The sequence below is a fragment of the Diospyros lotus genome, chromosome 13 (assembly GCF_014633365.1).
Source record: "Diospyros lotus cultivar Yz01 chromosome 13, ASM1463336v1, whole genome shotgun sequence".
Taxonomy (NCBI): Eukaryota; Viridiplantae; Streptophyta; class Magnoliopsida; order Ericales; family Ebenaceae; genus Diospyros; species Diospyros lotus.
Window position 1 is genome coordinate 39,932,555 of NC_068350.1, and position 11,574 is coordinate 39,944,128.

Here is an 11,574-nt window from a genome sequence, read left to right on the forward strand (position 1 = left end):
AGCCTATTACTATATTACTCCCTTAATGCCCTTAGGTCATGACAGGCAACCCCTCACTTGTGAGGCATTAAGCAAAGGCTGCTTGCAGCCTTGCACGGTGGAACTTGCTCCTCATAGGACCAAGTTCCACAGCAACTTGCTCTTCCCAGGAGTGAGTTTGTTTCATCAAATTGACACTCTGGCATGTGATGCTGACATTGAAAATTTTGTAGTAGTTTCTTAAATAATTTCAAAAGTGTAGTATTTTTTTTAAATATGTTGGAAGGCCGAACTGTCGAGCTAATGAAAGGCCGAGCTAATGAGGCTGAGCTTCCGAGCTAATGGAAGGCCGATCTGCGAGCTAATGAAGGCCGAGCTAATGGCCGAGTTGCCGAGCTACTAAGCTCGTTATCGGCTAATTTATCCCCTATGATTTATCTTAATTTATATTACTGTTATATCTTATCTTGCTTTTATTAGATTTGTTTGTATTTAAGGTTGTTGTAATCTAGTCCTACAAGGGAGGAATCTAATCTCTAAAGTTTAGGAGAATTCTTAGAATCCACTGTGATTATATTTGTGGCATTCTCAAGGGAATAATTGACGGAATATTATTCTTCCCAAAAAGAAGATTTTTTCATGGTATCAGAGCCTGCTCTTCGATCCTAAAGCAACCTCTATTCTATTTTTCCGTCCACACCTTGATTCATAAATCTACACCCTGTTTCATCAATGGCTGATACTCAACCTAATCCCACTCTAACCAAGGCTTATGCCACAAGTTCTCTGATCAATCTGTCTCTTTCCAGCAACTCAATTGACTATTTTCCTATACAGATTACTCACCATAAGTTGAATGGGAATAACTTTAGGGAATGGTTTCAATCAGTTATGTTGGTTATCAAGGGAAAAGACAAGGTTGGTTACTTAACAGGCTCTACTCCTTCTCCACCGAGCATAGCAGCCACAAACGGTACCTGGGAAGTCGAGAATTCCACCATAATGGCCTAGCAGATCAATTCGATGCTCCAATCAATCCGTCTCTTTCCAGCAACTCAATTGATCATTTTCCTATACAGATTACTCACCATAAGTTGAATGGGAGTAACTTTAGGGAATGGTTTCAGTCAGTTATGCTGGTTATCAAGGGAAAAGGCAAGGTCGATTATTTAACAGGCTCTACTCCTTCTCCACCGAGCACAGCAGCCACATATGGTACCTGGGAAGTCGAGAATTCCACCATAATGGCCTGGCTGATCAATTCGATGGAGCCTAGAATAGGAAGACCTTACCTATTCTATAAAACCGCAAAGGAGATATGGGATTCAGTCCAAGATATGTACTCAGATTTGGAGAACTCATCTCAATGCTTTGAAATCAAATCTGCTATTATGACCACATGACAAGGTAATCTAAATGTCACGAATTACTTTAATGTTTTGGTTGAACTTTGGCATGAGATGGATCTGTTTTACACCATTAATTGGGAATGTTCTGCAGATAGTACAAAATATAATAACATAATTGAGAAGGATCGGGTGTTTGATTTCCTACATGGCCTTAACCATGATTTGGATGAAGTAAGAGGCAGAATCTTGGGTACAAAACCTCTGCCTTCACTTCGAGAAGTTTTTGTTGAGGTTCGAAGGGAGGAAAGCTGAAAAAAGGAAATGCTAAATCAGCAAGGTGAGTCCCCTTTAACTCACCAAAATTCTGCTTTAGCAAGTTTTAAACAAGAAGAAAGTCAACCAAGGAATCTAGGATGAGAGAAGCAGTGGTGTGACCACTGTAAAAGGCCATATCATATCAAAGAAACATGTTGAAAAATTCATGGGAAACCAGCTAACTGGAAGCCAAGAGGAAAAAATGAGAGTGGAAGGACTGCCTACATAGCTGATGCACCAAAGGAAGCAGGAAACAGGAAGCAATACTAGCCTTAACCTATCAGAGGAGCATATCCAAACCTTATATAAGATGCTAAATCAAAGTATATCCTCTCCAAGTCCTCCCATGGTGGCTACTGCTTTACAAGGTAATTCCCATTATTCTCCAAGTTCTAGCAAACTCTCTAAGAATACATGGATAGTAGATACGGGTGCTTCCGACCATATGGCATGTTCAGCCAGTTCAATGACAGAATACACCCCGTGTGACAACTCTATAAACATTTCAATGGCTGATGGTACCACCTCTCTAGCCAAAGGACATGGAACAGTTTGTATTTCTGGTTTAAAACTTAAATCAGTTCTACATGTTCCTGGTTTAAGATGCAATTTACTAGCAATCCATAAGATTACTCAAGATATGAATTGCTGTGTGACCTTCTTTCCTTCATATTGCTTATTTCAGGACCAAATATCGGGGAGAACGATTGGCAATGCTAAAGGTAAGGATGGGCTTTATTATTTGACAGAGGTGTGGCATAATCATTTAGGTCACCCAAGTTTTTCTTATCTTAAATTCTTGTATCCACAATTTTTCATCAATAAAAATCAAACTTTCTCATGTGAACGGTGTACCATTGCCAAACAGTCTCGTTCTTCTCATCCAATTCAATCCTATAAGCCATCTAAACCATTCCATTTAATTCATAGTGATATTTGGGGACCATCTAAAACCCCTAATATTTCTGGTTCTAAATAGTTTATAACCTTTATTGATAATCATTCTAGGGCATGTTGGGTGTACCTTATGAGGGAAAAATCTGAAGCTTGCAACATTTTTAAGAAATTTCACAAACTCATCTTAAATATGTTTCAAACTTCCATCCAAATTCTTCGTACTGATAATGGTCAAGAATATTTCTCTCATGACCTTACCAATTATTTATCCAAACATGGTATTTTACATCAAAGCTCTTGTCCATACATACCACAGCAAAATGGTGTAGCGGAAAGAAAAAATTGCCATCATCTAGAAATGGCTTGTACTATGACATTCACCACCCATGTTCCACATTTCTATTGGGGGGAAACAATCCTTACAGCATATTTGATCAATAGACTTCCCTCAAAGACCCTAAATTTTCAAACCCCTCTTGCTGTCATTTGTTCTCTCTACCCAACTGTTAGCCATTCACATTCCCTTCCTCCAAAAATTTTTGGCTGCCTGGTATATGTTCACAATAATCAACTTAACCGTACAAAGTTGGACCCAAGGCCCTTAAATGTATCTTTCTTGGGTACTTTCCCTCCCAAAAAGGTTATAAATGTTATAACCCTCTCAAAAGACAAGTCTTGGTCTCCACCGATGTCACATTCTATGAAGACCAATCATTTTACCCCTCACTAGTTTCAGTTGCTACATCTCCATCCTTCCTGGATCCTAATCCTATTTCCTTTCCTTGATGCTCCTCTGCCCTTATGCTCTCAAGGGGGAGAATTTCTTGCCTCTCCGCATGTTAGGCCTTCAAGTTCCGATAGCATAAGGGCAGATCCTTCAAGCTCTTCTCCTATTTCTCCTAATCCATCTTCTCCGCCATCCTCTCAACCAAAAACTACAGCTGAACCTCATGTTCCAACTCCATATTTAGCTGCTGAAAATCCTCTGCAAGTGTATTCTAGACGTTCAAAGGCCCATCTTGAGGGATAGCAAAACCAATCATCACTTCCAGATGCTGGTCTATCAGAAAACAGCATTGAGAATGAGTCTATCAACAGTGATAATTTGGATTGGACTATGCCTATTGCTCTAAGGAAATGGGTAAGATCTTGTGTCAAGTATCCTATGTCTAATCACTTGACTTATGCTAAGTTATCTCCTCAATACAAGGGATTTCTTGCAAGTATTGACAGGATTGTCATTCCAAAGAATATTCAAGAGGCTATGAGTGATCCTAAGTGGAAAGTTGCAGCTATGGAAGAGATGAGTGCCTTGGTGAAAAATAACACATGGGAGATTGTTAAACTGCCTTCAAACAAAAGGATGGTTGGTTGTAGATGGGCTTTCACAGTAAAGCATAACGCAGATAGAAGTGTTGAAAGATACAAGACAAGATTGGTTGCACAAGAGTTTACTCAAACATATGGGATTGACTATGAGGAGACTTTTGCTCCTGTGGCCAAATTCAACTCAATTCAGGTATTAATTTCTCTTACTGTTAATCTTGATTGGCCTTTATTTCAATTTGATATTAAAAATGTTTTTTTGAATGGTGACTTAGGTGAGGAGATATATATGAGAATACCCCCAGGATTTGAACAGGAAATTGGCAGTGAAAATGTGTGCAAATTAAAGAAATCCCTATATGGATTAAAGCAGTCTCTAAGGGTTGGTTTAAAAAATTTAGCATGACTCTCAATCGTTTGGGATGTAAGCAAGGGCAAGTTGACCATACCCTGTTTATAAAGTCTACAGTAGAAGGTAAAAAGGCCATATTAATTGTTTATGTTGATGACATTATTGTGACAGGTGATGACTTACAGGAAATTGAAAATTTGAAGAAGCAATTAAAAACTGAATTTGAAGTGAAAGACCAAGGAGTCATGAGATACTTTCTGGGAATAGAGGTAGCTCGGAGTAAAGAAGGGCTATTCATCTATCAAAGGAAGTACACACTTGATTTGTTACAAGAAACTGGGATGTTAGCATGCAGACCAGCTGGTACACCTCTAGAAAAGGGTTGGAATGTCGAAGAAAAAGAAGATACTCCTGTTGAAAAAGAAAGGTACCAAAGGTTGGTTGGTAGATTAATTTATTTGTCACTTACAAGACTAGACATAGCCTATGCAGTAAGTGTCATAAGTCAATACATGCATTCTCCTACTCAAAAACATATGAATGCAGTGTTCCATGTTCTAAGATACCTCAAGGGAACGGCTGGGAAAGGGCTGATGCTCAGGAAAACTAATGAAAGAAGAATTGAATGTTTTGTGGATGTTGATTGGGCTGGTTAAAGTGAGGATAACAGGTCAACTTCAGGTTATTGCACCAAGCTATAGGGTAATGTGGTTACTTGGAGAAGCAAAAAGCAATCCGTGGTGGCTCGAAACAGTGCCAAGGCAGAATTTCGTGCCATTGCTCAAGGGATATGTGAAGTTATTTGGTTGGAAAGGTTAATGGAAGACTTGGGGATATCCTTATCACAACCAATAGAAGTTTATAGTGATAGCAAGTCTGCTATCAGTATTATGAAGAATCCGGTTCAACATGACCGAATGAAACATGTAAGAATTGACTGGAGTTTTATAAAGAGGGAAATTGAAGGAGGAATCAGCTTATCCTACATTCCAACTACTAATCAAGTAGCTGATATTTTCACAAAAACTGTTGCAAGGCCAGGGTTCAAGTTACTAATAGGCAAGCTGGGAATGACTTGTATCTATTCTTCAACTTGAGGGGGAGTGTTGGAAAGCCGAGCTACCAAGCTAATGAAGCCGAACTGCCAAGCTAATGAAAGGCCGAGTTGATGAGGCCAAGCTTCCGAGCTAATGGAAGGCCGATCTGACGAGCTAATGGAAGGTCGATCAGCGAGCTAATGAAGGCCGAGTTGTCGAGCTACAAAGCTCGTTATCAACTAATTTATCCTCTATGATTTATCTTGATTTATATTACTGTTATATCTTATCTTGCTTTTATTAGATTTGTTTGTATTTAAAGTTGTTATAATCTAGTCCTATAAAGTAGGAATCTAATCTCTAAAGTTTAGGAGAATTCTTAGGATCCACTGTGTATATTAGGGGTGTTCAAAAAAACCGACGCACTGCTGAAACCGCCCGCACCGAACCGCACGATTTTTTTAGAGTGGCGGTCTGGCACGGTTTGAGAAACCCCCAAACCGCACACCGCACGGTTTGGGGGTTTCGCGGTTCGGTTTGCCCAATATATATTATAATAATTAAAAATATAAAATATAAAAGGGGGTGGGGGTAACCCTAAATCATTTCAGCATTTCTCTCATCTCCCCCTCTTCGTCTCTTAAAGCTTCACACGCACCCATCCTCGCCGCCTGCTGCACCAATCTTGCACCCACCCATCGTCTGTCGGCCGCCGCACCAGACCACCTGACCCATCCCCCGTCGGCCGTCGCACTAGACCACGAGGCACGAGCAATGAAGACTTGTGACGACCCTCGCTGCTGGCCGCACCAGTCCACGCACGAGCGAGCGACGACCCCCGCTACTGGCCGCACAAGTCCACACACGAGCGATGAAGACTTGCGACGACCCATCCCTCACCGTCAGTCGCACCAGTCCATGGACAACTCAGATCCTTTCACCAGAGAGAGAGACCTACCTGTTCACAAGAAGCAGTGTTTGTGCTTTGTTCACCAGAAATTGTAATTGGGTTCTCAAATTCCTCCAGTTTTCGTTGTGGGTTTTAGATCAATAATCGCATGTATTTTCAATTGCTACTTTTAATTCTATGTTTTCGTCAATTATATGCGTTTCCCTTGGCTATTACGATAATACTTATATGTGGTGTTTCAATTTCAATAGATTAAGAGAGAGGATTAGGTTGTACTTTCATGTGGGTGTACTTTCAGATCTATTCTTCCATTTTCTGGGGCTTTCTAATTGAAAGATTAATGCAAGATCAGTTAGTAGTGTGTTTGTTAAGCAAAAATGATCAATATTGCAACAGACCGTGGAAACCGCACCAGACCGCAACGCAAATTTTGGTGCGATTTCTGCAGACTAAACCAAACCGTGCGGTTTGGTTTAATGCCAAACCGCACTTGCGGCTTGGTGTGTTGAAAATAGCCTAAACTGTCCAAACCGCACCGTGAACACCCCTAGTGTGTATATTTGTGGCATTCTCAAGGGAATAATTGACGGAGTATTATTCTTCCCAAAAAGAAGATTTCTTCAAAATAGGTTCAGAAAATTATAGTATTTTTAAAAATTCCTCCAGTAATCAATCATCAAAATCTAATAATTCTTACACTTGCAAGGTAATTATCTCCCTACTCGCTAAAAACCAAACTAAGGAAAAGAATAGAAATATAACATCCCAATCCTAACTATGCTTGGAATTCAAATCAATGGGGTGGGGTGGGGGTGGGGGGGGGGGGGGGGGGGGAGTTTACAATTCCTAATGCTTTAAAAGTAATAAATACTAATACCCTACATAACAAGAATTATTAGATTTTAAAAAAATTAAAATTGCTTTCCAATTATTGACTGGAATTTATGGAGCAAACAGAAATCAGCTATGTTCAACATTATCATTAACTAAAGCTGAACTAGTTTATTTGCATCCCTAGCTACTGTCAAATCACTCCATAGAAGCAATCACGAGACTAAAAGGTGCTGAGGGGCAAACAATGGTCAGTTGTCATGTTGTAAGTTTAAGGAAGCCAAGGCCATCCTTAATAAATTGGTAAAATATGTACTAGTCAACTGCCTACTAGTGAAAATGTTGCACAAAGGTTTAAAAAAAAACTCAAATTGTGGCCTTCCCAGTAGGATTGTTAAACATGCCAATAAAGATTGTTGGCCCTGGCTAGGCTTGTTTCAAGAAAGGACACACAATGGTGAACTTGAGCCCAATAATGAAGATACCAGAAATCCTACCCTCAGAAATCAGGATAGAAACCAAAGAAGGCGTAACTTCTCAACGACGACGATAGAGAAGATATGACCCTCCATGCTAAGCAATCTGCAATTTGCCTCTCTCTTTTTTTCGCTAATAATTCGCAATTTGCATTTGCAATGCAATAAATGTTCCTAAATGATGAGGATGCACATGCCAAAAGATTAGAGCACCCCAACAAGGTTAAATGGCTATTCAGTCTGACAGTAGTCTCATCGATGGTAGATCCCAAAAGACTAACGGTTAAGACATAAAACTTATTTTCAGGATAATTAATCCTACTTGGACATATTTATTAATAAAGTTCAGAGTTGGTAGGGCTTATCTAAGTAAAGTTTGGATTAGCTTTTCATACTCAATAAATTGGGGTTATCTTCTAATTTCAATTACAATTTTCAAATGCATTTTGCTCGTTGGCTTTCTTTCTCCTCATTCAAATTGCTTTATTCTTCACATAATCTACTCTACATGCTCTAATCTCGAAAAGGCTCGATCAGCTCCTCAAGAACTCATCCATATCAGCACCACACCAACTACATGTCTTCAAATTTATTTGTGAAGATTCCAAACACTTCCTCCACAAACACCAATGAGCCAAGCCTTTTATCCTACTATATGGGGTCGACTTAATGAATAAATTCTAGCTTTCCATTTATTTCTATTTATTACCTTCTGTAGGGCCTATATAATTAATGTCAAACCTAAGAGTCTCCCAATACCTCTTTTGTTAAATACTTGTTCCATTCGATCCACTCTCTCACAAGAGCCCCTATTTGTACTTTTCTCAAATGACCAAACCATCTTAATAGTATCTCGCATATTTTATCTTCAATAGATGTCACTCCAACCTTAATACAAATAACCTCATTTTTTATTTTATCCCTTTTATGAAACATCCATTTTAGCATTCTCATTTCGAATATTTTGCATACGATGACATTCATATTTTGCACATGATCCTTTATTGCCTAACATTTTGTGTCATACAACAATACTGGCCTTATAACTCTCTTATAAGATTTTCCTTTTAGCTTTAATGGAATCTTTCTAGCATATAAAACACCAAATGCAGTTTGCCATTTTAACCATCCTACCTTAATTCTACATGTAACTTTCTCATTAATGCCCACCTTTTTGGATGATTGATCCAAGATGTCTGAATTGATAAGAAAATGCAAACAAAGAAAAGAGGGGGAAACAAAAATAGCAGGAGAAAAAAAGGAAAAGGAGAGTTTCATTAATAAGGAAGTGTAATCTCATTGTTTTGAGGTTACACAATGAATTAGAGAAAATTATAATGCCTTTTTTTCCTTGTGACTGCTTCCTTTCAAAGCATGTCAACCTCCAAAACTTACAACATCCTGACCATAAAGACATAAATTGCTTTAATAACCATAAGCATGATGAATTAGATCAATCGAATATAGACGTGCATTTTGAGCTCAATAAATTACTATTCGATGAATATGATAAATCATGCTAGACACCCATAATTTACAATTGAATTGCAATCAGAAAAACCGTGGTAATAAAAAAATCCCACAACTTATATGTATAAGAAACCAACAATTTCAAATTAATTATGTTCCTTGTGATGCCAAAACAGAACTATATGTGAGCAGCAACTACAGTAATAAAACAATTAAGATCGGCTGCAAAAGCATAACTTAAGATCAATGATGACATATACACCATTAACCATATCTTATCGCTTTTTCTTAAAGAAAAAAAAGTGATTAAGTTCCTATTGATGTCAAGAAAAAAAAGTGATTTAAGTTCCTATTGATGTCAACACAAGTACCAAAAGTGGATCAGTCTGTCCCCGCCAATAAATTGGTCTTGGATCTGGCAATGGGAAGAGCCTGGCCCAGGCACATCCTCTCAGTGGAAAAAAACCTCAAAAAGTTCTGCAAATCGGTCAAAGTACTAATAGAGCACAGAAAATAGATATGAATTTTGAAAGCAAGAAGTTCGTTCGCGTATAGATAAGATCGAAGACCAGATAGATCCATCAAGTTACATTCAAATTGGAATCAATTCAAATCGTCATTAAGAGGACCCACAAATATGTAGCTAGAATAAGCGAAGTCAGTTCCTCTAGTTATTTGATCTTAAACAAAAAATAATAAAGCACGAAAAATTAAGAGTACCCAATTGATCAAACTGCTTCGGATGGATCAATTGGTCTTGGGATCGGGCATGGGGAAGAGGCCGGCCCCAGCAGCGCCTCTGGGGGGCGAGAACCCCAAGAATTTCTGTAAATTGGTGCGAATACTGATGGAGCAGAGAAAGTACAGAAAGGCCATGGAACAATCCGTGGGATCATCGCCTGAGAGGCCCCTATGGCTCATCTTCTGGATGAGTCTGGCGGGAACAAAAGGAAGCTTGGCGACAGGTTTGCCTTCGAAGAGAGAGTTAAGGAGGCCGAAAACGACGAAGAGGACGAAGGCGACAACGAAGCCGGACTTGAACTTGAAAAGGGAGAGGTCGCGGGTGGACTCCTTGAGGCTGGACTCGAAGCGGTCGATCTTCTTGGACTTGGATCGTTTGGAGTAGTCGGCGGTGGCCGTTGTGGTGGTCTTCATGGTCTCGAGCTTCTTGGAGGCTTTGTCGATGGAGGACTTGAGCGACTTGTAGGACGCCGTCCGGTAGATCAAAAGCCACGATATCGCCTCGCACACCACCGCCGTGCACACCGATATCCCCACCACCGTTAGGCTGTCCGAGTATCTCAAGTTGGACATTAGGGTGGTAGCCGCCATTGCTCTCTCTCACACAAAACCAGAGAGAGAGAGAGAGAGAGAGAGAGAGAGAAGCTTCGAGGGGTTCAGGAGAGAGTCGTGTTAGAGAGAGAAACAAATACCTAATCCTAGTGACTAACGACTAATGATAATGCGTTTGGTTTGGTTTTGTTTCGGACACTTAATTATAAATGTAACGTCTCCATTCATTTTTTTATATTTTTAAATAATTTATCTAAGATAATTAATATTTTATTACCTAACTTTATCTTCCAATTTTACCATAACATTATCCATATTATATTTTTACAAAACTTATATTATACATATTTGATATTTACTCTACTTAAAGTTAAAACTGTTAAATTTTATGATATTACTTGCTATTCATTTATTTTGTCTTATATATCAATATAGGCTAAACCCATATTTTTTCTCATAAATTTTATATGAAAAGTCTATCACTCCCTTAAACTTTAAATATAACTCATTAAATATTTAATTTTTATAATTTATATTTATTAATTATCTAACATAATTTAAAATAATACATATATTACACGTAAGATAGACCGAAAATAAGAAAAATATAATATATTAATAACAAAAGAATAATAGATTATTCATTTTGCCTTTGAATATCGTTTTTGCTCTCATCTCTCATCAACTCGAATTAAAGAATTTAAGGTGTGTTTAATTGCATTACCTATAATTTAATTTTAAATAATATTGTCTAGAAAACAAAAACCACCCCATCTCCTTGTAAAATATATTTCATGAAAAGAAACTTTAAATATTTATACTATATATATTTTTTCATAGAAAAATTAAGAGTGTTTGATTATTTTCATAGAATTATTATATATTTTCTATGATAAATATGTATAATCAAACACACTCTCAGTATTTCATTGATTTGTCGTCTTGGTCAATCTCAACCCTTCCTCTATGCTTTGATTATTGACCTACAAGTTGTGACAGACTCGTCATTCCCCTTACTCGACTAGCGACTCGCGATCGATTCATTCTTTCTTTCCCTTTTATTCCAACCAACGAACCACAATTGACTCATTATTTCCTGTTCTCTTTGTTCTGATTGACAAACCATGACCGATTCACCATTCTTTTTTTTTTTTTTTTTTTTGCTCCGAATCACCATTTTCATTTCTTTTTGCTCCAACCAACAATCAGCGATTGACGCATCATTCTCCATTCTATTTGTTCCAATCAATGTCCCACAATCTATACATATAAAGTGAATAAATGTGTATATGTATGTGTGCACTAACATGTGGTGTATACATTTTGATTTTTTCGATTA

At 38.1% G+C, this 11,574-nt stretch overlaps 1 protein-coding gene across 1 annotated transcript; it reads right to left on the reverse strand.

Moving 5' to 3' along the window:
• Positions 1 to 9,462: 9,462 nt before the first annotated feature.
• Positions 9,463 to 10,403, reverse strand: LOC127787955 (uncharacterized). Its single transcript, XM_052316051.1, has one exon. The coding sequence runs from the start codon at positions 10,272 to 10,274 to the stop codon at positions 9,690 to 9,692; it is 585 nt and encodes a 194-aa protein (XP_052172011.1). The 5' UTR covers positions 10,275 to 10,403; the 3' UTR covers positions 9,463 to 9,689.
• Positions 10,404 to 11,574: the final 1,171 nt, after the last annotated feature.

Bases quoted from the DNA above. Each gene is read 5' to 3' on its own strand.
- LOC127787955 (XM_052316051.1), bottom strand. From the start codon at position 10,274: ATGGCGGCTACCACCCTAATGTCCAACTTGAGATACTCGGACAGCCTA.